Source organism: Sesamum indicum, linkage group LG11 (genome assembly GCF_000512975.1).
Source record: "Sesamum indicum cultivar Zhongzhi No. 13 linkage group LG11, S_indicum_v1.0, whole genome shotgun sequence".
In the NCBI taxonomy this organism is placed as follows: Eukaryota; Viridiplantae; Streptophyta; class Magnoliopsida; order Lamiales; family Pedaliaceae; genus Sesamum; species Sesamum indicum.
This window is the reverse complement of record NC_026155.1, coordinates 13654231-13678928: the sequence shown is the minus strand read 5'-3', so window position 1 is coordinate 13678928 and position 24698 is coordinate 13654231. Positions and strand designations below refer to the sequence as shown.

General features: G+C 35.2%; 5 protein-coding genes across 22 annotated transcripts; 4 read left to right on the top strand and 1 right to left on the bottom strand.

Moving 5' to 3' along the window:
• On the top strand, positions 1341-4095 carry LOC105174701 (probable protein phosphatase 2C 38). The gene is made up of 4 exons (XM_011096890.2): positions 1341-2488; positions 2918-3285; positions 3388-3624; positions 3787-4095. The coding sequence occupies exons 1-4, from the start codon at positions 2125-2127 to the stop codon at positions 4015-4017; spliced, it is 1200 nt and encodes a 399-aa protein (XP_011095192.1). The 5' UTR covers positions 1341-2124; the 3' UTR covers positions 4018-4095.
• On the bottom strand, positions 4711-7817 carry LOC105174382 (protein MODIFIER OF SNC1 11). 11 transcript variants are annotated; one of them, XR_002288036.1, is made up of 8 exons: positions 7416-7817; positions 6722-6802; positions 6522-6647; positions 6303-6357; positions 6152-6213; positions 6009-6012; positions 5430-5485; positions 4711-4959 (listed from the first exon to the last, which is right to left on the bottom strand). XR_002288036.1 is itself a non-coding variant. In XM_011096464.2 (7 exons), the coding sequence occupies exons 1-5, from the start codon at positions 7700-7702 to the stop codon at positions 6175-6177; spliced, it is 588 nt and encodes a 195-aa protein (XP_011094766.1). In that variant the 5' UTR covers positions 7703-7817; the 3' UTR covers positions 4711-5485; positions 6009-6012; positions 6152-6174. The 11 variants fall into 11 exon arrangements, 6 of the variants coding, with proteins under 6 accessions (XP_011094766.1, XP_011094769.1, XP_011094770.1 ...); XR_848827.2 differs by having other exon boundaries at positions 4711-4916; XR_002288035.1 differs by lacking the exon at positions 6009-6012.
• Positions 8890-14775, top strand: LOC105174380 (thylakoid membrane protein TERC, chloroplastic). Of its 7 annotated transcripts, none has more exons than XM_011096460.2 (13): positions 8890-9323; positions 10139-10197; positions 10303-10379; positions 10924-11011; positions 11129-11209; positions 11329-11385; positions 12077-12158; positions 12860-12909; positions 13154-13210; positions 13308-13386; positions 13601-13659; positions 14220-14277; positions 14363-14775. In XM_011096460.2, the coding sequence occupies exons 1-13, from the start codon at positions 9035-9037 to the stop codon at positions 14452-14454; spliced, it is 1128 nt and encodes a 375-aa protein (XP_011094762.1). In that variant the 5' UTR covers positions 8890-9034; the 3' UTR covers positions 14455-14775. The 7 variants fall into 7 exon arrangements, 3 of the variants coding, with proteins under 3 accessions (XP_011094762.1, XP_011094763.1, XP_011094761.1); XM_011096461.2 differs by having other exon boundaries at positions 9933-10197; XM_011096459.2 differs by having other exon boundaries at positions 8891-9323; positions 10046-10197.
• On the top strand, positions 15930-19354 carry LOC105174379 (glutathione S-transferase L3-like). The gene is made up of 10 exons (XM_011096458.2): positions 15930-16099; positions 16414-16488; positions 16690-16750; positions 17214-17300; positions 17382-17480; positions 17585-17687; positions 17778-17854; positions 18023-18130; positions 18897-18977; positions 19068-19354. Exons 1-10 carry the CDS (start codon positions 15945-15947, stop codon positions 19071-19073), a joined length of 852 nt encoding a protein of 283 aa, XP_011094760.1. The 5' UTR covers positions 15930-15944; the 3' UTR covers positions 19074-19354.
• On the top strand, positions 21240-24237 carry LOC105174378 (glutathione S-transferase L3-like). Of its 2 annotated transcripts, XM_011096456.2 has the most exons (10): positions 21243-21431; positions 21742-21816; positions 22004-22064; positions 22474-22560; positions 22639-22737; positions 22849-22951; positions 23044-23120; positions 23338-23445; positions 23750-23830; positions 23921-24237. In XM_011096456.2, the coding sequence occupies exons 1-10, from the start codon at positions 21421-21423 to the stop codon at positions 23924-23926; spliced, it is 708 nt and encodes a 235-aa protein (XP_011094758.1). In that variant the 5' UTR covers positions 21243-21420; the 3' UTR covers positions 23927-24237. The 2 variants fall into 2 exon arrangements, with proteins under 2 accessions (XP_011094759.1, XP_011094758.1); XM_011096457.2 differs by lacking the exon at positions 22474-22560 and having other exon boundaries at positions 21240-21431.

The window sequence follows — 24698 nt, the reverse complement described above, 5'->3', positions numbered from 1 at the left end:
CGTCTGTTTCTAAAAGGCTAATTTCAAATTTGCCTTGCTTATGTAGCTGGTTTGCATGATGATTGAGTAGTGAAGAAAATGTCAACCAGATCTAACTCTTCTTTGTGGGGAAAGAGAGTCACAGCTCATACAGTTTATATGGGCAGCCAAGAAAAAGGGCCACCAGCTTTGCTCAAAGAAGGTTAAATTCATTGGCACAGTTTTTCACTCTGAAAAGATCAGCAGAAATTCTGGCCAGTTGGGGGACCAATCAGGTGAATGAATCTACCCCAACAAACAAATTGATGCAGTGAAGATGTAATCCAAAACAGGGGAAAAATTCAAAAAAAAAGAAAAAGAAAGGTACTGGTAACTGGGGTCTCTAGTACATTCTTGACACTGATTGCATTAATTGATTACAGCAACGTTAGCCTACCCAAACAACCTGTTATAGACCAAGAATGTGCTTCAGTTTACAGGCTTGAATTTGGTAATTTCTTAAGGATGTTAGTGAAATACTGTGGTTTTTTTGGTTGTGGTCAAGTCATAGAGTGGTAAATTTGCTGTGAGGCACTACTGTCTGTTCAACTTAAGGTTACAGACAAAGGTAAGTTTAAGGTAAAAAGCCTATGTTAGAATCAAAATCAAGTCTTCGTTACCTTAGTTTCTTGAAATAATCATACTGATCCACTTAAAGACACGCTTGTCATTTTCTATTTACAAGAAACGACACAATAATTTAGCGTTGTATGATACGACTTTTTGTTATTTTTATGTTCAGTAAGAACCGTATTCAAACATTGATGCAAGTATATATGCTCCATGCACAATTCTAGATAGAGTTTGAAGATATTTATCTCATATTGATATTGTAAAAGAACTTTAAATTCTTGTTTAAAATGCAAGTTGGAGCTGAATAGTTTTAAATAATTAAGTTGAATGTGAGCTAAGTCCACACAACTTGCTCAATACTATGAAGGGATCTAGGAATTTGGACTTAAACTATTCGTATGTCAGCCAAGACAAAATTACAAGTTATTATATAATCTATAAAGAATATTGATAGAGTGAAAGATGGATTTCCTATTAACTGGTATTAACTATATTGTATTGTGAGATTTTATATATTTGTGAAGGTACTAATAATTATGTGAAAGAATTTCGGGATCATTATTTAGATTATAAAGTGAAAAATAAGATGAGCAAAAATTGCCTAAAATGGTGGCTTGCTGCTCATAAGGTTGTAAAAATCAAATCTTGGCCATGTAAGTAAAAACCCTGGAAACCCAATAAGCCATAAGAAACCAACCTCAACAAAGGAAAGAGGGGGGAGAGATTAAAGGAGAAAGAGGCCTTTACACTGTTAAACTAGTGGAGTATAGAAAACCAAATTGTCAGGAAAAAGTACAAAAAAAATGGTTCTTGAAATTGAAAAACAATTTATCTTCAATCCTTTTAATTAAATTTTTATGTTTCCTGTTCCTTGACCCTCCATAATGATCATAATCTGAGATCTCATTCTGACACCAATCTAAAAAAAGATTTTCCTTTTGCCAAGAAAAATCCAAGAACGCAGTTTTTCTTTTTGTTATCCATTTGCTTCTTTGTTTTGATCCCTCTGATCCAGGAACAAACTCTGTCACTATCAAATCTTATATGGGTTTTTACAGCTAAGGCTGTTGTTGAAAGGTGACACAAAAACCATGGAAGGTCCACATATAGTCGACCCAGGTTCAAGGTATGCAAGGGCAGCACCCCTCCATATTCTCTGAACTCACCTAAAAGAACTATTCCTTTCTTGTCTTGGAGACACATTTCTCTGGGTAAATTTTGCCCATAACCGTCTGGCTCTTTCTATTTTATCTTCTGTTCTTCATTTTGTTTGTTACATATTAATGGTGTCTAGGCCCTGTAGTGCTGGTGGGTATATAGTTCTGAGAATTGGGGTTGTGGGTTTGAAACATGAGCAGAAGAAGCTGCAGTTGTGGTTGGGATTGATGAACATACTGTCTGCTGGTTCTTTTGGACGATATCTGTTGTTAAGACGTATATAAGTGCTCTTCATAGTTGTGAATCATTTGAGGATGTTGTTGAAGTTGTATGTAGATTCGTATCTGTTGGATCATCTGGATATGTAGCTTGTATATGAAACTGTTAGTACTCTGTATCAAGTGGTTGCATAAAAAAATGGTGATTAAACCTTGTTGGAGAACATTGGTCGACGGTGATGGAAGGAGGAGAGGAGATGGAAGTCATCGAGGGGGAGATCCAAACGGCAAGGTTGACGGGCTTTTGTGGTATAAGGATCTTGGATATCATGTAAATGGAGAATTCTCGATGGCCGTAATTCAAGCCAATAGTTTGTTGGAGGATCAGAGTCAGCTTGAATCAGGGCCCTTGAGTTCACTTGATTCTGGGCCATGTGGTACTTTCGTTGGAGTTTATGATGGACATGGCGGACCAGAGACTTCTCAATTTGTAAATGAAAACATGTTCACCAATCTCAAGAGTATGTTTCTTCTTCTCCTTTGATTCACTAGTTCATCAATCTTAAGCTCTCCAATAGTTTTCAAAATTTAAATATCCAGAAGTTCCATTTGTTTATGTGCATCATTGAGTTCTTTGCCAAAGAGTCCTATGGATTATTGCTTGATGCATTCAAAAGTAATATCGAATAGTATGAAGTGATAAACTAAAAAGATTGATACACGGGACATACAGACTAGAAGATAAGAAGAAATGCTATACAGATCAACATAGTTGCGGTTATAAATATGAATTAATTAGTGGAAGACTGGAAATAGCCTTCAGTCAATGGGAGGATACCATGATTTGCAGCATATTTCAGGATTGGGAATCATACCTTATTGTAGTAGAAAAGCATAGATTTTCTGAAATATATTTATATAGCCTTCATGTGACGTTTTTTTTTGTACAGGATTTGCCACTGAGAATCGGGAGATGTCTGCAACTGTTATTAAAAAGGCTTTCTTGGCAACGGAAGAGGAATTCCTTTCTCTAGTGAGACAGCAATGGTCTATAAAGCCACAACTTGCCTCAGTCGGAACGTGCTGTTTAGTAGGGGTTATATGCAATGGGCTTCTATACATTGCCAATGCAGGAGACTCTCGAGTAGTCTTAGGCAGGGCAGATAACGACATGCGAGGAGTCACCGCTATTCAATTATCAACAGAGCACAATGCTAATATCGAATCAGTCAGGGATGAACTACTGTCTTTGCATCCTGATGATCCCCAGATTGTTGTTTTAAAGCACAAAGTTTGGCGTGTTAAGGGTATTATACAGGTACCCTTCTGCAGTTCCTCATCTTTTCATCTTGTGAATGTCGGTGAATTGGAGATTCTCTCTTTCTATATCAATGGCATAATCATGTTGTTGTGGCACCAGGTTTCAAGATCCATTGGAGATGCCTACCTTAAGAGGTCAGAGTTCAACAGAGAACCACTCTTGGCCAAATTTCGGCTGTCGGAACCCTTCAGCAAGCCAATTCTCAGCCCGGAACCATCAATACTTGTACACAAGCTCACCCCCAAAGATCAGTTTCTCATATTTGCTTCAGATGGCTTGTGGGAGCATCTCAGCAACCAGGAGGCAGTTGATATTGTTAACAGCTATCCCCGCAGTGTAAGTCTTTATTTATTGCATCATACATTGTTTATGCTAGAAAGCATTCTGTATGATTTGTGAAATATGAGAAACAAGGAAAAGCATTAGTGGACTGGTTTACAGCGAATAGAACTTTTTATGAGCTTCTGTCATTTTTCTTGCTATGTATTTGGTGTGCAGGGCATAGCCAAGAGACTCGTTAAAGCTGCTCTTCGTGTGGCAGCCAAGAAAAGAGAAATGCGATACTCAGACTTGAAGAAAATCGATAGAGGTGTGAGGAGGCATTTTCATGACGATATCACAGTTGTTGTCGTTTTTATCAATCTTTCTTCTGCAAAAAGAAGCTATTCTCATAATCCCACCATTTCAATAAGAGGAGGTGGTGGTGCTCCCTACTCTGCTAATTCATAATATAGCTTCATCTTTTACTTCTGTATGAAATTTATGAATATGAGAATAGATTTGTGAGGAATTTACTCCTTGTGATCTGATTTTGAGTCTCTCTGTTCTATTACTTTTATGCGTTCGTAATTTCATATTACGACAAGATGAACTACTGATTGCGAGAATGATGGGAGGGCCCATCTCATAACAAGGATATCACTGAGACAGGATTGTTAGGGATAAATGCTGTAAAAGAGTACGTCGTATAATCCTTAAATACAAGAACAAGAAACTTAAAGATATTCATTAACGAACTTAAAAGTTGGACTTGGACCACAGCACTCGATGCAACTTAGCAAGTAGAAATTAGTTGGGTATACAGTTGGCACAGAAGCAAACTGCAATTAAGCTTGCATGTGTTTTGGTTAGCTTCTCTTGCATTGCCGGAACAGAACTTTTAACATATGGGGCGAGTTCGAAGGCCCATCCTCCCAAAGACTACGGGAAGCAACTGCATTTACCATCTTTCTAATGTAGGCAATTTAGGTGATATTGTGTGGAAGTTTGTTATAATCTTCATAGCATTTACAAATTCCAAATTTCTATCTGCCATTAACAAAGTTTAGAATTTTATATAGATACTATCCGTTCCAAAACTTCCTAAGCAAAAAGATGATGCAAATATGGTGGCCAATTCCACTCTTGAGGTAAAAACAGGTAGGCAGTCAAAAGTAGAAGGATTCATAACCAAGCAGTTGACCTTTACAAGCATGAATACAGGGTTTTCTAAGTAACAAGTATCCTTATCCAGAAAACAAACTACAACTTGCAGAAGAATACATCAAATGGCACCAATACTGGTTTCCGTGCTCTGAAGAACCCTGTAGATTCACCTGGTGAGGCCCTATGCAGTCGACAAACACGTCCTGAGCAGCAATGCATCTCAGAAGATCAACCATATAAAATGTACTGAGAATATACCATAGAAATTTTCAACTACAAGGGCAAATAAGGAAAACAAACCTAGCTCAGATATACTGATATTTTGTTTTCTTTATTTTGTGACAATATTACAAGATACATCAAACTTTCTCATTAAGTTTGCCTTTAAATGAGTAGCATAAAAAGCAAGCAAACCTGATATATATTAGGGAAAATATGAGCACTGAAGAAAAATAAGCCATTTCAAATATTTCTACCATTAAGCCAGTAATCCATGAGATCCTTTCAGAATTTCCATTGAAAAATATTTGCAGAAATACCCTTACCTCTCCCATCATCTCAATAGAATTTGAAATACAATCATATGTTTTGCTTATTGACTTGGTACATACAAGAACAGGTTAACAATATTAAGTAGATATCCTAAAATCTAACCACAACAAACTTAATATTAGCATATAAGCCAAGGCAAATCAACATGTCTGCTCTCTACCCACCTTATCAAAGATGACTCCTTACTGGAGGAAGCCACAGGTTGCCTCTAAGCAAATTCCTGACAATCCAAGACTTAAGGAAGGTACGGGGGGTATCAAACACAAATTTAAAATGACATCAAACAATGGACTCTCATGCACCAGAAGATTTCAAACCACAAATTATGGTTACAAAATCAACAACTAGAATTTCACAACTGATTGATGAAGAAGCTCTCAGGCAAACCTATATGAGCAAGCCAAGGAAAAGAAGCTGAGTAAGAGAAACAAGCACCAATATCAGGGGATTACACCTGTCTCATGTCTCAGATAAGATTCTTGAAGACCTTCCTTTAGGCACTGAATTCAGTATTTTTTATATGGTTGATAGGCAATTTCAGATACATTAACACAAAGGACGTGGCTGTTAATTGTCCCAGGCCTCACCAGGAAACTCGGAACTAACTAGACCAAAATAAGAGAAAGCAACAATCCCTTGTCCATCGACTAAAGGTTGTCTAAAAGGACATTGCTCAAGGAAACATGTCAGGGAGTCAGCATGAAAGCACCAGGTGGCAAAAAGAAGCTAACACTCTAACCTACCATCCTGAAAATTGAAGAGAAGAAAGCCAATTAGAACTAGGAGGTAAAAGAATCAATAAAGAAAGCACTCAAACATGACTCAGTTTGAACAAATAAAAAGAATGCAGGAAAGTTTGGCAAATAATTCCATAAGAATGTCTTACTAGTGATAAAGACGAAAGTTTATTTAGGTTCCTCCACCAGCCTTGCCAGCAATAGCTGTCTTCTGAAATGTGCACAAAAATAAAAGCAAGGGAGAAGGATTAGAAGGAAAATTGGAACATGTTATTTGTATAAGTATATCTGCAAATTTACCACTTCAACATTCCCTCTGACATTTGCCTTTGTATTGGAATCCAGCTGGGAAAACCTGCAGAATAGTGTTGAGATTTGAAATAACTCATCAAACTAACCACTTGAAAGTTCCACCAATTTCTTCTTCTATTTTATAATATATAAAGAGCCTCACACTTATAAATGCATTTAAATTATCATATCTCGATACAAGGAGTAGACAAGTGAAATGCCATTAACCTGAGTGCTCTTGCTTTCTTTTTATCTTCCTCTGCTGAATCAGTCAAAGAAGAAGACCCAAACCTAGCAAGTCTAGCCTTCTTCTTCACTTCCTCATCAGCTGGGGCAGATTGCACGATCCCAAACCTGCAACAATTGAAATCGGTCAACAAACTCACCATAAGTGCTCATTCATGAAAACCCAACAGAAAAGGTCAAACCTCTCTGCTCTAGCCTTCCTCTTGAGCTCCTCAGATTGTTTTGATGAATCTAATCCAATAGCGGTAGAACCAGTCCCAAACCTTCAGTAATAAGATAGAATTAGACAACTAGACGCAAGAACTTGAGTACCTTACTCTGGAAGATACAAAGACACACCTATAGTGTAATTGGGATGTATAATAGAGGCTCGTGAACACATCTTAGAGCTGTAAGCAAGGCATGAGAGAACATAAATAGCTCACAACACAAACCGAAAGAAATGGTTTTTGAGGAATAGCCCTCAGCTCATGTTAACTTTGGAAGCAAGTGAAAAGGTTACACATTTAGAGCTCAAATATTTCCATGTGTCCTACCATATCCATGATAAAGGTACTAATACGCATGTGATCATGGGACCAACCCTACTTCCGGGCATCCATTGATAAAAAGGTAATAAGGCGCATGTAATCATGAGATCAACCCTACTTCCGAGCATAACATTCTTTTAACAACAACAATTGAATAAAATACTCAACTGCCACATAACAACCTTTAAAACAAGAAACGTTACCCAGACCCCAAATTCCCAAATTCGAAACAAGAAACATTTCTAAGACCCCAAAACCCCCAATTTTGAAGGAAGAAACATTTCCAACACCCCAAATTCCAACCCTAACCCTAACCATAATATACCAATTCCAAAATGTATACTACCTCTCAGCTCGAGAATTGCGCTTCTCCTGTTCCGACAAATGTACTGGCATCCCAAAACGCTCCGCTCGCTTCATCTTCTTCTGAATATCAGTAACTGCACCTCCTCCATCAACGTCGCTGGGCTTCCCCGCCGTCGCGTCATCCGGTTTACCCTTCCCTTCGTCGCCACCTCCACCAGAAGATCGCGGTGGTTGAGTTGCTGTAGCGTCTTCTGCAGTCGGAGGGGCTGAATTGAGATCTGTAGGCTTTTTAGGGTTTTCAACTTTAGGTGCCGTTGCCGTCGCCATGGAATCAGAGAGAAAGAGAGATGAGAAGAAAAGCGTAATAGGAGATATTTTTCCGCACTGGCAAATCTTCGATCCTCCAATTACAGACCGACTGTACTGTATAATCAACAATCCATATAGCGACTTCTCAGTTCCTTTCTTTGTTGAAGGAAAAAAAGTAAAACACGAGACTGGTTCTAGGCTCGCTGATTGGGCCATATCACTGGACTCATCAGCAACAAGGCCTATTTTAGCCCAAAGCCCCAAATCAAATAATCCGACCATTGAGGCCCAATTTAGCTTTGAGAATTGGGAATTGGCATTTCACAAAATGCAAAACTATACTTTTTCCCCAAAAACTTTTAAAATTATACCTACACTTCTTCTAAAATTCATTAGTTATATCTGACTCTTTTTTGTTATGATTTAGACAAAAAATGCTAATATTATCAACCAAAATATATATTTTAAATTTTATCTCTCATTTACTATTTTCATGTAATAATTTTATACGTATGAAGAGCAAAATACAGTGATGTAAACCTCACTTTTAGGCATAAATTTTAAATTTTGGTGTAAACCTCACTTTTAGGCATAAATTTTAAATTTTGGTGACAAACCATTTGAATTTTCAACTTCCCATATTGAATTATTTTTATAATATTTTGATATATTTTAATTTTTTTATATCAAGTCATTTAATTTTTTTTCCTTATATAATATTTGCTCCAATTTAATTATAAATCTTGTGATATAAGATGTTCGTTTGGCTACGTGCAATTTGAGATCTTTGAATCTGGTTTTTCACAAGTCTTGAAATGAGAACCTGTAAAAAATAAAAATAACGCATAAGTCAGTAAACTCTTAAAATCTGAGGAGACAGTTGTTATTGGATAAACGACAATAGTTCCAAAGAGGATCTTTTGACTTATAAATTGTGAAATATTGATGAATTTGAAATTAGTTTGTTTTGTTAATTCATTTCTTCAAATTCAAACATTTCAATTACAACATAGTATTATATTTAAAAAATAATTTATTAATTAATATAAATTTTTAAAAAGTAAATAAATTAATTATTTTATTAATTGAATGACATTTTTGTTTCATAAAAAATTAATATAATAATATGATTAAGTCGTTTATTACTGTAGAGAACATTTCTTATTTATATTAAGTAAAAGATTAGGCCATGAAAATGGCGAAGTAGTGTGTTGTTGTGGTGGACAAGCAACGGCATTTATAGGCCACCGTCTACTGTTGGTCTCACTCCATCACTCTTCACTCTTCAGTGTTCACTTGAAAAAGAAAAACCCAAAAAAAGAATAAGAAAAGAAAAGAAATATCTGAGCCATGAAATTGGCTACGGCAACACACACCAATTCGTTTCAAATTCCCTTCAATTTGCTGAAATCATCCCCAATCACATGCCCTAAGAACGTCCCAGCTAGATTTGTTCTTCCTAGCTCTCACCCCCTTTTGTCGGGTACATATTCTTGTGCGCGGATGTACTATAATTCAATACCAGTGATTTCGGAGACAGTACTCAGGGGCAGCGTCGAGAGGAGTTCTTTTGGGCATAATCATTCGACAATTACATGTGCAAGGAGGACGGAGCGAGAGCAGGACGCGTCCACTTCACGTAATGATATGTTTGTGTTAGTTGTTTATCTGTGCGCAGTGATTGATGTCTTATGTTTAAATTCGAAATTTGTTTTTCTCCGTTAGATTATGCTGCGTATTTTTTGTTTCTCCGCCGTTGCTTATGGTGCAGATTGTGGATTATTTGGTTGCATGACCAGAATTTGTGATCCTGTTTTTGTTGTTGTTCGTCACATAGATTGTAGGTCATATGGTTGCATTTGCCGGAATTTATGCACATCTTTTGTGATCGCTGGTGGTGCATCTAGATTGTGGGTCGTGTGGTTGCATCCCAGATTCCTGATAAAATATTCGTGATGACTATTATTTGTTTCTTGTACTTTATTTCGTTATTATGATTCTGGTTGATCAGGGAGCTGGCTTTTCTCTCGTGGATTGGAAGAGAAAAATGGAGATTATTGTTTTATTTATTTTGCTGATAGAAAATACATTTCAAAATACTTTTAGGAACAGTTGAATATCTGCTGGGAAAGATTTGTGCATGTAGAACTGTCTCCCTTATGTTTGCTCGCATTCATTTATATGCCTCCATTACAGCCACATGGCATAAGTTTTGTTGTTGATCCTTATCGAAACTGAAATTCAATAGGTTGTTAATGCTCTCTGCTGAGGCTTTCAAGGCTAAAGTACATGCCAAAAATATGACAATGCTGCTATTTTCTGTTAAAACAAATTGTTGTGGCTGGTTACCAAATATTGCAGCAAAGGAAGCATCTAATCAGACTAGACTTCAGTCACCTGATGGCATCGATGAAACTGAGAGCTTATGTGATGATAATTCTAGTGCTATTTCAGGAGAGGCAACTACTAGGACTGCAGATTATGCATCTTCTCTCAGAACTGTAGGCCTATGTGTATGTTTTCCTGACTGTAACTTTGACTCATCACTCATGCTGTTTTTTACCTTTCTATTCTTGAGTAACCTGAATTGATGTCACTGTAGTAAATCTTTGTTGTAGTTGTTTTCGGCTGTTGCATTTGGGGTTGGTTTGGGTTTCAAAGATGGAGTTGGCAAGGCATCTGAGTTTTTTGCTGGGTATGTTCATTACCTTATACTGGCACCCATATTCTATGATTCTATGCAAGTTCTTGAAACAGTTATTAACATCGTAATCTTTTGCAATCGGTGTTCTATCATATGATTGAGGCTCCAGAGGAGCAAATTTTAGAAACTCTTTTAAATGTCTAGATAATCTGAGCGTCTGCAATGACTATTGAGGCTCCATAGTAGGATAGGGATGAGTTTGAGTGATGTGTATTAGCTGGAGATTGTAATATTATAATGAAGGCTCAGGCTCGAATAACAGTTGATCACCTGGGATGTGTGAATCTCACCCCTATCTTGCTTCATCGTTGCATTTCCTCTTAGGTTTTATATTCTTATTACATTCCCATATGTTTATTCCGAATTCAGAAGGATGGCTTACCACCATTCTTGAATAGGCTTTATTTACCGTTTGTTTTTTGCCCTCCTCAGTGATTATGTATACTTTCCTCTTCTTGTTGGCACCTATACAAAAGCGTTTTCTGACTTTTGAATTGTGATTCACAGACGATTATAGTTATTTTTAAATTTTCAGGTATCTACTGGAGCAGAGTTTATCTGTGGACAATCTATTTGTATTTGTCCTGATCTTCAAGTATTTCCAAGTGCCATTTAGTTATCAGGTTTAGCATCACGCTCTTGAACAATTTCACCTGTTGTTCAAATTATAATTAGATTCTGACCCAGGTTCTGTGTTGTTTCTGTTTTGTGGAAATCCAACCATTTGATGGAAAAAATAGAATCGGGTGCTTTCTTATGGTATTGCGGGTGCAATAATCTTCAGATTGTCATTGATACTTCTTGGGACAGCAACACTTCAGGTCACTGCCAATGATAACTAAATGCATGAACTAGTGTTTGCATCTTTAAGCCAATCCAAACTTTACTACATTTGGCTTTCTTCTAATGTATGAAATTGTTTCTTTTATCTCATACTTAGAGATATGAGGCGGTTAACCTATTGCTGGCAGCGATACTACTATACTCGTCATTCAAGGTGCTATACCTCTCTAAGAACATGTACCTGCTAATAGCTGTCATTTTATCTGATGCTCAATTTGCATAACATGAAATTTCACATAAATAACCGAGTTAAGTATATAGAAATTGAATCCAATCATGAAAAAGAAAATTTATTTCAAATGTGTCATTATAATTTCCAATTTATTCTGTCTTCTGTAAGAATCTGTGACCTGGTTTGCTAGACCTACTGAGTTTTCGATCCTTTGATTATAATGCATGAAATTCAGAAAGAGCTTCCACCAGAACTTGTGTAAGTACTGTAGTGAATGGTTTTAGTTATATGTGGTGTGTAGTTCTGTTTGTCATGCGTGTCAAGAAAAATGGTACTGCCTTATGACTTTCTTCTCAACTTACGTAGAAATTCCTCTAACTCAGTCTCGAACAGGAAGAAGCAAGATGAATGTGGCTTTCTATGCTCAATGTTAAGGCCTTTTATTGACAGTTCATATATTCTCCTGGTGGTGGACCTGCCTGGAACTACCTCAAATAGAATCCTAAACGATCTGCTATAATACATTAATAGCATGAACGTTGATCGATTATCTTACCATAACTATATTTCCATTCCTTTTGCCATTTTATTAGTATGCTGTAGTGTGGTTTGGCCTTTAGGTTTATCAGGTTTCTTTATTTTTTGTGCTCTTATTGTTGTTTTGTTTGCCTAGTTATTTGCTGAAGAAGATGAAGATGCAGATCTCTCAGATAATTTCATCGTAAAGACATGCCAGAAGTTCATCCCTGTAACTTGTAATGTTCTCTGATCTCCTTCCCTTATCACGCGTAAGCGCACCTGTTTGCAAAGCATGCAGGCATGAGTTCACTCTTACATTTTCGAAAAATGATTTCCATACATTCATGTTCTTTCTGTTGCTAGTGGCGTATGGAGTCTATGGACATTTGAAAAGGATGTTTGGTACAATTTGATTTTTGATGGACTTATTATTTTTTTGTCTTTTCCTAGCATGTAGAAAAGCACTTGCATTCTAAAGTCCGTATGCTAGTCAGGTAAGAAAAAGGAATAGTTATGGTTTAATTAGAGATGCAGATGAGTCAAGCCCATCCACATAGCTAGAAACTTACGGGATCAAGCTGGAGGTTGATTTAAAATTCTTAGTCTTAACCTCAATTTTGATGATCTCCCTATTATTATCTTTCGCCTTGCTTGCCACACATCATTCACAAGCTTGCTTTGGATCGTTTGGGACATCATTCAGAAACTCAAATTTGAATTGTTTGGTGTTAGCCCAAATTGAGTTTGCCAGCTGACCTGAGTATTTTTCTACTTCCCATCCATCATCTCAAATTCTCAATGCTCATCATCATGTTTATCATCTCAGAGTTTCTTGTTTGCTGCTACCATTGTTTGACCCTTTAATTTTGCACCATGCATTAATTCTTTGGTTCTAAATATCTGCGATTGTAACTCAATGAATGTCTCCGTTTTGCAGCTAATTATGATGGCAATCGATTTATAACTACTCAAGATGGTGTGTGGAAAGTAAGTTCTGAGTTAGGCTATCTAACTCTAGCTAATGTGGCTAGCCTCAGATTTTGGCATTTTCCATTGTGAAGCATGGCCAAAATTTTTGGTGAAGACCTACTCTAAAAATAGACTCAGATACCTCGATTCAGATATGTGTGACTCCCGAAGGAGGATTTTGGTGCACCTATAATGTTCAAATAAAATTTATTTGGATTGATCGTTAACTTGGTTTCTAACAGGAGTCAAACATTTTGGGCAGGCTACACCTTTGCTTCTGACAGTAGCAGTTATTGAGCTCAGTGACATTGCGTTTGCTGTAGGTATCCTATTCATCAGCAACCTAAGAAACATGTTTGACAATCTAAATGTTTGATGTATCACTGTTATGCGCTTATTTTTATTCTTCTTGTTAGGTGGATTCCATACCAGCTGTTTTTGGTGTGACGCGGGATCCTTTCATCGTGTTTTCATCTAATCTCTTTGCCATATTAGGTGCATTCTTGTCCTTATATCGCTTATGGTCTTCCTCGTAGTTTTCATATTAGCTTATTATCTGTGAAGCATACAGCTGATATTTCTAAATTAAGGAATGTTTGTGATACCATATTGGACTTTTAAAACTAGAAATCAGTGTTACCGTCATGTATGGTTACATAAGGACATTTATATTTTGGTTGGATTCTCATATTTATTTTGTGTTTTGTAGGTTTAAGGTCATATTACACACTTATTTCGGAAAGCATGGCAGATTTGGAATATTTGCAGGTGAGATTTGCTTGTTTAGTTTAAATATAGGATGCTGCTACATGTTTGGGGCCTACATGTCTGTGCTAACACAATAACATCCATCAACTCTTTTGATATGATTAATGTTTCTTTAATCTGACATTGGATTTCAATAGGTGAAACTCTAAGGCAGCAATTTGTTTGCCGAATGGAATTAATTGCATTTCTCGAGAATGGGTTTACCCAGTTTTAGTCCATGCATCTGGAAACCTAATATTTCTTCTGGTGGTAACAGAATTCAAAAAGATGAAGCGTATGATATGTTGACACTAAGATGGTGATGAAGGGAAATGTAGCATGGCCCTAATGTATGAGGATTACTAGTATCTATTATCATAATAGAAATGAAAGTGAACATAAATTTCCAAACCAGAAATATGATGGTTTTATTCTCAACAACTAAGAAGGAATGGATTTAGGCTTCACTTCTGTACCCTTTATGCTTTATATAATATTGTCGGGCAACTTCTCTGACCTTTTTAATGGGGCATTTGTGTCTTCACAATGACTAACTGATCGGTGGCTATTTTGTTCATCAGCCAGCCATTGCGGTGGTTCTGGGCTTTATTGGGTGTAAGATGATATTAGATTTCTTCGGTAAGGCTCGCTAATGGTAATAAGTCCCCATTTGGTGCTATATAATCAAGTAGAATATGTGTAATTCTTTCTAACCATCATCCAGGTTTCCACGTATCAACTGAGGTTTCCCTCGGACTGGTGGCTACGTCTCTGGTGAGTGGGGTGTTGCTGAGTTTAATAAAGAAATCTGACTGAACTAAGAGGTGGATGAAGAAGGGAAGTCGATTTTGCTGTTTCTGTTTTGTTCTTGCTTCCAAAGATATTGTACTCAGGATAGAGGAAGGATTATCATATATGGAGCAGGCAACGAAGGCTCCTTTCGAACGCTCTTATCTGGTCAAGCTCAAGAGGGATGATGTTCACTGCCAATTTGCCATAGTTGAAATTATTACCCATTTCGTCGTCTCCTTGAAAATTCTATGCAAACAAACACATGAATTTTCAAACACAACGCTGGTACACCGTGTATGGATTCAATCATTTATTTCAGAATATACTTATTATATAATTGATTCAGATCCGATCAAACTTAGTGTTGGCCTTCCCAATCTAAAAAGACAAAAACAATAAAGATCATTTGAAAGGAGAGTTGAGTCAATGGTAATAAAAAATTGGTTGCTGCGATGGCCCGTCATCATTATTGGTTGGTTGGTAAACATTTAAAAGTAATTGCAATTGTCTAATTTTCAAATCATTATTGGTTGGTTGGTAAACATAATATTGCCTGAAAAATGTCCAAATACATTAATTTAACTGCCGGCACTAGTTTAATTCAGATTCTCTCTGACACTCAACATTTACTTTCATAATATTTTACTTATTCCACTCTCTAACGCTAACTAAATCAATTATTCGAGAAGTGGAGAACCTTAATCCATTATTAAATTTAAAAACCGTATTAAATGTATTTAGGCTTTCTTGCTAATCCGAAATTCTTGTCTAATCTAGTCTAATAAACATATTTCAAACGCACTTCACCATTTTAAAACGAATAATATATTTTTATCTCACGTTCAATTAATAAAACCACCATCTTTAATTTTATATTATATAGATATTTTTTTAAAATTTATGTACATATTATATATAGATTGTGCCTCACTTAATAGTATATATCAAGGCAGTGATGGGTTGTAATTTTATCTCATAAGAAAATGAAATAAAATGAGTTAGATTGAAATAATTTTTTAAAAATACATTATAAATAAAAGGAAATTAATAATTTATATTTAAAATAGATAAATAGAAACAATTCGAAGTATTATCGATACAAAAAAAAATTGGTGTAAGGTTGTTAAAATAACATAGAGTCGCTTTTATAAAAAAAAAAAAATTATAATTATTTTTATAAAATTATCTAATTAGAAATATAATTATTGTATTTAAAAATTAATGAGACAACTTCATTAGTTAAGAGTATAAAGAGTTTTTTCTTTTTAATATTAATATAGAGATGAATTTTCTTTCTTCCACTAATTATCTCTATTTTATTTTATTCAATTCCATTTTGATAATAGATTATTAATTTAATAAAAATATTATTGTCACACACATCAAGTAATATATGCATATATATATATAATTTTTTCTTTTTGCATTTTTAAAAATTCAACAGCTCTTTGCTTCAAACAAAGAATTCAACGCCTGTGCTTTCCGGTTTTACTTTCCCTCGGGCTGAGTCTCGAATGACGGCATTGGTGACGAAAGCATTGATCAAGCTTCCACCACTTCAGCTATATAGGTACAAGACAATTTCGTGGCCTTTGAAAGTTCCTGAAGCAGCTTCTGATTATTATAGATTGAACCTTTCGACTCGATCACACTCGTTCATGGCTGCATCGTAAGTTCTTCACCTACTTGTTAATTTTGTTTTATTCGTCACGTTGCTGTTTGTGTTAATATCGTTGTTTTTAAGTTGATAATAAATACAGTATGTTTTGCGTGTCTTTCTGTTCTAGGTGGGGTTAAGGCGTTCGTAATTTTTTGTAATTTGTGTGCTGATCAATGATTGATTAGTTGTATTCTTCAAAAAAGTAATTAATTAGTAGTAGGGTGGATGTTCATCGTCCACAATTTCATATGGGTTTTGACGTAGTTGTGAAATTTTCAGCTTGTTAATGGTGTTAAATAGTTATGGTGGTTTGAAATTTACAGTGCTGTAGAAGAGATTCTTCCTCCGCACCTGAATTCTACTTCTGAACCGCCGCCGGTCTTCGATGGAACCACTCGGTAATCTCTTTATTATACCATCTATATATTATGTATGTTCTGTTTTCCTTTCTCTTGATGTCTGATGACGCTTAATTGTGTATTGTGCCTGTTCAGAGTTGTTTCCAGTGCATGATTATTATTATTATTTGGTGTGCCGATTAATTTTTTTGTGCATCTATAATGTGAATCGTGTTTGTTTTTTTTTATTTATTTCTGTAGGTTGTATATCAATGGCCAGTGTCCGTTTGCTCAGCGTGCGTGGATTACCAGGAACTACAAGGTCTGCCTTTAGGCTATAATTTCTCTTTGGTTTTGTTTTTATTCCTTTAATTTTCTGTGGTTGTCTGTTTACTTTTTTTATTATTGTTTTTCTTGGTTGTGTTTTTCTCTTGTGCTTCTTTCGAAAAATAAGTTTACACATGCTGATATGGTTTATATTTGAAAAGTAAGCTCAACTGAATACAGAAGGATTTACAATTGCCCTGTATTCTGCCGAACTCATAATAAGTTGTTCAACTCGGGCATGTAATATTCGATTTGTTGATTGTTTTATCAGAGTCTTGGTTGCTTTACAAGAAGTTGGGTTTATAAAAATTGGCATTTATGTAATGTCATGACTTTGAACTCTGTTATTATTTTAAACTTTAATGTGTTAGTATTAGTTGAGTCTGATTTGTTTACAAATACACAAAGCTGTTCAGGATTCAACTCATTGCTAATTGAGTTGGTTTTGTTCCTCCCAGGGCTTACATGATGAGATAAAATTGGTTCCAATTGACCTTCAAGACCGACCGTCATGGTATAAGGAGAAAGTGTACCCTGAGAATAAGGTAGGCCATAGAACTCATGTCCTCTTCCCACAGTATCTTGATTGATTTCTTGATTTACCTTTGACACTTGTTCTTCTGTAGGTGCCGGCTTTGGAGCATAATGGCAAAGTAATTGGAGAGAGCCTGGATTTGGTTAAATATATAGATGCCAACTTTAAAGGACCAGCACTGTCACCTGATGTAAGATGCGAATTTGAATTTTCTGGATAAAATTCTGTTTTTCCTTCTCCTTAGTCTTCACATCTAACATTGTTGACGCAAATCATATTATGAAAATAATTTAGGATCCGGCCAAACAGAAGTTTGATGAAGAGTTGATAGCCTACTCCGATACATTCATCAAGACTGTGTTCTCATCATTCAAAGGAGATCCTATTAAACAAGCAGGTAGTCTTAGCAGGCCTCTTCATTTCACTTCATGACTTCATATGCTTTGTTATTATTGGGTTTAAACTCTAAATGCTATTGCTGTATTAGGTGCTGAATTTGATTACTTGGAAAAAGCTCTCCATAAGTTTGATGATGGCCCTTTTTTCCTTGGTCAGTTCAGTGAAGTAAGTGATATTTCAATGACAAGGTTCCAGTGCATGGTTATATATATGTATCTTACATAAATAATAAAACAATTCCTTATTTTATAAGCAACAACCGAACAAGTAGGGTTTGCCACAGACGGATATCCTTTAGTTAAATTTTCTGATGTCAGCTCTTGCCCTCTACAGGTTGACGTCGTTTATGCTCCATTTGTTGAGAGGGTTCAAATCTTTCTTCAAGCAGAGTGGAAATATGATATTACATCTGGCAGACCAAAACTAGCCAAGTGGATTGAGGTGCTTCATTCATCATCTATTGACTAACGGAATAATATTGACTAAAAGCTCTTTACACTGAAACTTTAGATTTTTAATCTGTTTATATCTTCTACACTTGGTCTGGGTTTTAGCAGTTGCCTAGATGGTTGTTTGCTAGTGGTTTTGCAAATGCTCTGAATCAGGGTTTTAGGTGCCTATTGAAGTTGTTTTCTTGGTCTTCTAGAAACAGGGGGAACACCTAGTTTGTATTAGTACTGGGTATGTTTGTCCCTCTAATCCACATCTGACCGGGCACCGGAGATGATCCAATATTTGTCTCTCTTTCATTTTCTCCAGTGAGGAGACTACCTTGTATCCAATATTTCTTCCTGATAAAGTTAAAATGAGTATTAGCACAAATCTTTCTGGTGGTTTAGGGATCCTGGCTCCTCCGGAATCTGTTGCCAAGAGGGTGCTTTTATAAGATGGCCTCAGTGCTTCTTGGAAATGTTTGATACCTTTGTAGGTCTTTAACATGAAGGAGCACTTGACCTTTTGGATTGTAGAAACCAGCAAGCGGAGCAAAAATTTCTTTATAATGAATGAGCACCCTTTATTTGTCTGGTGTTTATTTGTGTTTACTGCACTTTGGAAAATGATCTTATGCTAATGTTTACACATACACACACACAACACCTGCTCCACACGACGAATATTTTTGTTCTCTGTTTCTGTATTTCCAATTATACTATCTAAAGATTGGACTTTGAGCCACATCTTTTCACATTTGCATATGCTTGTCCAGGAGATAAACAAGATCGATGCTTACAAGCCAACAAAATGCGACGCTGACCAACTCGTGCCGCTCTATAGAAGCCGATTCTCGGTAGTTCCTCTGGGCCATTAATGCCACAACTTCAAAACGTCTCCGTTTCTCTCCATTCCGATTGCTTAAATCACATTCTTTCATTTGCAGGCCTAAAGATGAATGGTGGTGCTACTCTGCTGCTACACAAATAAGGATCTATCTTACGATGATGGGATTTGCAGCTCCACATACTTCATTTGCTTTAATGTGACAATGTCTCTTGTGAACTCGATCTTTAAGTAGTACGCGTAAACTGTGAAAGTGAAACCAATAAGGTGCTGTATGAAGCTCCATTGTCCATGTCCAACATTCCTCCCCCACATCCTGTACTTTAATCATCTTTTGGTGTGTTTTGTTCATCAATATATCGAAATCTTCGTCCCAATTTACAGCAACACAGTGACACGGCATACCAATTTCAATTTGGTATCTGTTATTTAATGTCTTTACAATCTCTGCGACATTTCTTTTGTCTCTTATTCATCATCAAAGTTATTAATTCATGTACAAAAGGCAACAAATTTTTAATTCAAAAGATTCCATACCTAATTTATATATATGGAACATTAGCCCGTCGCTGTCGGCCATCATCACTGGTCGGCTGGCAATAACTTGAATGCTGCCCGAAAATCGTCCAAATACATCAGTGTGATTCCCAGTCTTGGATCATCCATGAAAATACTGTACCTAACAATCACGTCTTTTAAAAAATCAATAATTATATAATTAATTTAATATTTCAACGAGTTAAATAATTCACACATCTATACTATATAAAAAAAGAAAATTTTATTTTTACTCATAAATAATAATTATTTACATTGCAATATTAATTTTTTCAATTACCAAAAACACTCCTATGTATTTTTAACCACTTCTATCCAAATTCTTCTTTTAATCTATAAATCTATACTATATGTATCAATATGAAAAATTCTGTGTTAAATGGCATTTTGTAAAACAACGATATCAATTTTTTTCGTGTCTATAATATCGAAAATTTAATTTATTTTTTATTTATATATTTTAAAAAAAGTGATGTGTTAATTTATACATTTTAGTCTTATTTATAATAAATTATAAAATATAAATAATTATTTATAGGGATATTACACTTCCCTCTTGAGGTTTGGTATAACTAATCCTTTGTACTCTTGAGGTTTGCTTCCACCTAGTAAATAAGTCAATTCATTAGTCAAAATTCACCAAGTTCTAAGTTTGCTAATATTAACAAAAAAAAAAAAAAAAATTGAATGAAAATGATATTTATCATCAAATTCGCTTATTACTAATTTATTGCATGTCAAATAATTTTTTTTCCAACTAAATTACCCCTATAACGGTGAAGATACACTTCCCCACATGCATTAAAGCATGAAGACGTATGAAGGTAATTTAGTCATAAAATTTTTTATTTGATCTGCAATAAATTAGTAATAAGTCAATAGTATGTAAATATAGAATTTTTTTTTATTTCTTTTGTTAATATGAGCAAATTTTTTATTAATTTTGACTAACGAATGTACTTATTTATTAGATGAAAGCGAACATTCGGAGTGCTAGACGTAAATTTTTGAACCACACGACGTCTATGTGTAATTACACCAAACATCATAAAAAAATATAATTAATCCATATTTATTATATATACATAGGAACGCGTGTCATAACGATTATTTAATATAATATTTGATTGGTCGCAAATTAATAATCGAAATAGTTACACTTCTGTCCCCTGAAGTTTGGTGTAATTATACATAAGTGGTATGGAAAATTATATCTAGCACCACTAATGTTTGCTTTCGTTTAACAAATAAGTCCATCCGTTAGTCAAAATTCACTAAATTTACTTATATTAATATAAAAACTAAATAAAAATTGGTGTTTACTCTCGATTCGTTTATTATTGATCCATTATAGGTCAAATAATTTTTTTGGACTAAACTACCTTTATAACAGTGAAATATGACTCATCACATGCATTAATGTGTGAAGATGTATAAGGGTAATTTGGTTATAAAAAAGATTTATTTCATTTGTAATGAGTCAGTAATAAGTCAATCGCAAATAAATATAAATTATTTTTTTAATTTTTTTATTAACATAAGTAAATTTTGTGAATTTTATCTACTAGAGAAACTTATTTATTAGATAAAAATAAATTTAAAAATATTAAATATAATTTTTCAAATTACAATAAATTTAGATGTAATTAGACTAAATCTAATTATCCCTTATCGACGCGCTATATATATCTAAACGTACAGAAGTGATGATTCGGTGGAACTTGAAAGTTCCTGAAGCAGCTTCAAATTTACTTACGTTATGAGTGACGAAAGCATTGATTAAGTTTCGACGCGCTATATACATCTAAACGTACAGAACATTCGGTGGAACTTGAAAGTTACTGAAGGAGCTTCGGATCCTATAGCTTGAAGCTTTCGACTCATCAGAATCGTTAATGGCTGCATCGTAAGTTCTTCATCTACTTGGTACTTTTGTTTTATTCTTCACGTTGCTGTTTGTTACACTTGCTGTTTTAGATTGATAATATGGCGTGTTTCCGTGTCTTTCTGTTCTAGGTGGGTTTATGGCATTGTTGAAATTTTTTTTGATCTTAATTTTTTCTTTTTGTAATTTTTGTGCTGATTGATGATTAATTAGCTGTATTCTTCAAAAAAGTAATTATTTCGTAGTGGGGATGCTTATGCACTGTCCATAATTTCGTATGGGTTTTGACGTAGTTGTGAATCTCAGCTTGTTAATGGTTTGAAATTTGCAGTGCTGTAGAAGAGATTCTTCCTCCGTACCTGGATTCTACTTCTGAGCCGCCGCCGCTCTTTGATGGAACCACCCGGTAATCTCTTTAATATACCATATTTGTTTTCCTTTCTCTTGATGACGCTGTCGATGTGTATATGTGGCTTTGCTTGTATGGATGCTGGTTCCAGGTGCATGATTATATCATTTGGCTTCCCGATTTAAGTTTTTCGTGTATGTTCGCGGAATAATGTGAAGCCTGTTGTTTTTTTTTATTTCTGTAGGTTGTATGTCCATTTCCAGTGCCCGTATGCTCAGCGAGTGTGGATTGTCAGGAACTATAAGGTCTGTTGTTAGACATAATTTCTCTTTGGTTTTGTTTTATTCACTTGGTTTCTGTGTTGATGCCCTTTACTTTTGTTGTCATTGTTTTTTTTGTTTTTGCTTCTTCTTTTGTACTTCTTTTTCAAAATAACTGTAAACATGCTTGTTTGCTTTTTATTTGGAAAGTAAGCTCAACCGGATGCAGAAGGATTTGCAATTTTTTAATGCCTGTGTAGTATTTTGCCTAACTTATAATAAGTTGTTCATCAGTCTTGGGACTTGGTTGAATTACAAGACCTTGGGCTTATAAAAGTTGGCATTACACTGGGAATTATGTTATGTTAATTGAGTCTAATTTGATTAGGAATACACGAAGCTGTTTGGTATCCACTCATTGCTAATTGAGTTGGTTGTATTTCCCCATACCCAGGGCTTACAAGATGAGATAAAATTGGTTCCAATTGACCTTCAAAATCGACCTGCTTGGTATAAGGAGAAAGTGTACCCTGAAAATAAGGTGGACAATAGAACTCATGTCTTCACTCAGTATCTTGATTTATTTCTTAATTTACCTTTGACACTTGTTCTACTGTAGGTGCCTGCATTGGAGCATAATGGCAAAGTTATTGGCGAGAGTCTGGATTTAATTAAATATATAGATGCCAACTTTAAAGGACCAGCTCTGTTACCTGATGTGAGATGCAAATTTGAATTTACCTTTTTCTGGATAAAATTCCATTTTTCCTTCTCTTCTATCTTCATAACTCACATTGTTGGGGCAAATGATGATATGAAAATACTTTAGGATCCGGCCAAAAAGAAGTTTGCTGAAGAGTTGATAGCCTACTGCGATACATTCACAAAAAATGTGTGGTCATCATTCAAAGGAGATCCTATTAAACAAGCAGGTAGTCAAGCAGTCATCTTCATTTCACTTCATGACTTTGTATGTTCTGATATTATTGGTTTAAGCTCTAAATGATCCATATTGCTATATCAGGTGCTGAATTTGATTACTTGGAAAAAGCTCTCCATAAGTTTGACGATGGACCTTTTTTCCTTGGTCAGTTCAGTGAAGTAAGTAATATTTCAATGACAAGTTTCCTCTGCATGGTTGAGCCCTTGAAGAGACAAATAAAAGAGAAATTAGAAAAGAAAAAGGGTTATATTTGTATCCTTTAAATGAAGAATAAAAATTTTCCTTATTTTTTGAGGAACAACCAAACAAGTTGGGTTTGCTGCTGATGGATATCCTTTAGTTAAATTTTCTGATTACAGTTCTTGCACTCTACAGGTTGATATTGTGTATATTCCATTTGTTGAGCGGTTTCAGATCTTTTTCCAAGAAGAGTGGAAATATGATATTACATCTGGCAGACCAAATCTAGCCAAGTGGATTGAGGTACTTCATTCATAATTATTGAATAATGGGATAATATTGAGTAAAGGTTCTTTGTACTGAAGCTTGAGTCGTTACTCTGTCTATATCTTGGGCGCTTGGTGTGGATTCTAGCAGTTGCCTTGTGTGTTTTATATTTGTGTTTACTGCACTTTGGAGAATGAACTTATACCTATGTTTACACACACTGACACACACACACACACCATGCACTTGATGAAAATTTTTGTTTTATGTTTCTGTTTCTTATTACACTATATAAAGATGGGATTTTGAGCAACATGTTTTCATACAAATGCTTGTCCAGGAAATTAACAAGATCGACGCTTACAAGCCAACAAAATGCGACCCTAACCATCTCATCCCATTCTATAGAAGCCGGTTTTTGGTAGTTTCTCTGAGCCATTGATGTCACAACTTCAGAAAGTCTCTGGTTCTCTCCATTCAGATTGCTTAACTCACATTCTTTCATGTGCAGGCCTAAAGATGAATGGTGATGCTACTCTGGTACTGCTGAAATAAGGATAACTCGTATATGGTATTTGCAGCTCCAGATACGTAGTCTGCTTTAATATAACGGTGGCTTGTGAACTCGAGCTTTAAGTAGTAGGCGTGGAATGTGAATCCAATAAGGTGTTGTATTAAGCTCCATTGTTCGTGTCCTACTTTCCGGCTTGTTGTACTTTAAATAGATGAAAGCATTAAGTTGTTATCTTATGGTGCATTTCCTACATGAATTTATTAAAATAAAATGTTCTTCCCAATTTATACAGAGGTTGCATTATTTGGTACTCATACACCTTTTCTACATTTTCACCCCTTGCAATTGTTTTAGATTTTCTCGTACAAAGAGATGTTTGTATGTTGCGTTCTTGTAATGTATGTTGTTACTCTACCGTGCATCAGGAACCATACAATATTACTTGAACATTCTTAAATTGAAGAATCATACTTCCATTAATCAATAGTTCAATCTTTTAATCCTTTTCTCAAAAACTTTTTTCATTATTAACGACTAAACGGCAAATGTAAGTTGGTTTTTGTGATCGTGTTTGTTGAAATCTTGAATCTTAAAATATTAAGATTTGACATAATTTTACATTTACATTGAAAATATTTGAGATTATAGTAAAATTTGATGTTGGATACAAATTTTATGTCAAAATGAGAAATTTGTGCAGTGTATAAGTTTTGAGACTTAATTAATATGGGGAAACGCTATTCTATAATAAAATTGTAAAATTAAAACATTGAGA

Bases quoted from the DNA above. Each gene is read 5' to 3' on its own strand.
- LOC105174701 (XM_011096890.2), top strand. From the start codon at position 2,125: ATGAAACTGTTAGTACTCTGTATCAAGTGGTTGCATAAAAAAATGGTG. The intron at 2,489-2,917 runs GTATGTTTCTTC...TTTTTTGTACAG, and splicing joins CATGTTCACCAATCTCAAGA to GATTTGCCACTGAGAATCGG. The intron at 3,286-3,387 runs GTACCCTTCTGC...TTGTGGCACCAG, and splicing joins GTGTTAAGGGTATTATACAG to GTTTCAAGATCCATTGGAGA.
- LOC105174378 (XM_011096456.2), top strand. The intron at 22,065-22,473 runs GTCTGTTGTTAG...CCCCATACCCAG, and splicing joins GGATTGTCAGGAACTATAAG to GGCTTACAAGATGAGATAAA. The intron at 23,446-23,749 runs GTACTTCATTCA...ATGCTTGTCCAG, and splicing joins ATCTAGCCAAGTGGATTGAG to GAAATTAACAAGATCGACGC.
- LOC105174382 (XM_011096464.2), bottom strand. From the start codon at position 7,702: ATGGCGACGGCAACGGCACCTAAAGTTGAAAACCCTAAAAAGCCTACA. The intron at 6,803-7,415 runs GTAGTATACATT...TTATTACTGAAG, and splicing joins CGCAATTCTCGAGCTGAGAG to GTTTGGGACTGGTTCTACCG. The intron at 6,358-6,521 runs GTTAATGGCATT...ACTATTCTGCAG, and splicing joins AAGAAAGCAAGAGCACTCAG to GTTTTCCCAGCTGGATTCCA.
- LOC105174380 (XM_011096459.2), top strand. From the start codon at position 9,035: ATGAAATTGGCTACGGCAACACACACCAATTCGTTTCAAATTCCCTTC. The intron at 11,012-11,128 runs GTTTAGCATCAC...TGGAAAAAATAG, and splicing joins AAGTGCCATTTAGTTATCAG to AATCGGGTGCTTTCTTATGG. The intron at 13,660-14,219 runs GTGAGATTTGCT...TTTGTTCATCAG, and splicing joins CAGATTTGGAATATTTGCAG to CCAGCCATTGCGGTGGTTCT.
- LOC105174379 (XM_011096458.2), top strand. From the start codon at position 15,945: ATGACGGCATTGGTGACGAAAGCATTGATCAAGCTTCCACCACTTCAG. The intron at 17,301-17,381 runs GTAGGCCATAGA...GTTCTTCTGTAG, and splicing joins AAGTGTACCCTGAGAATAAG to GTGCCGGCTTTGGAGCATAA. The intron at 17,688-17,777 runs GTAGTCTTAGCA...TTGCTGTATTAG, and splicing joins AGATCCTATTAAACAAGCAG to GTGCTGAATTTGATTACTTG.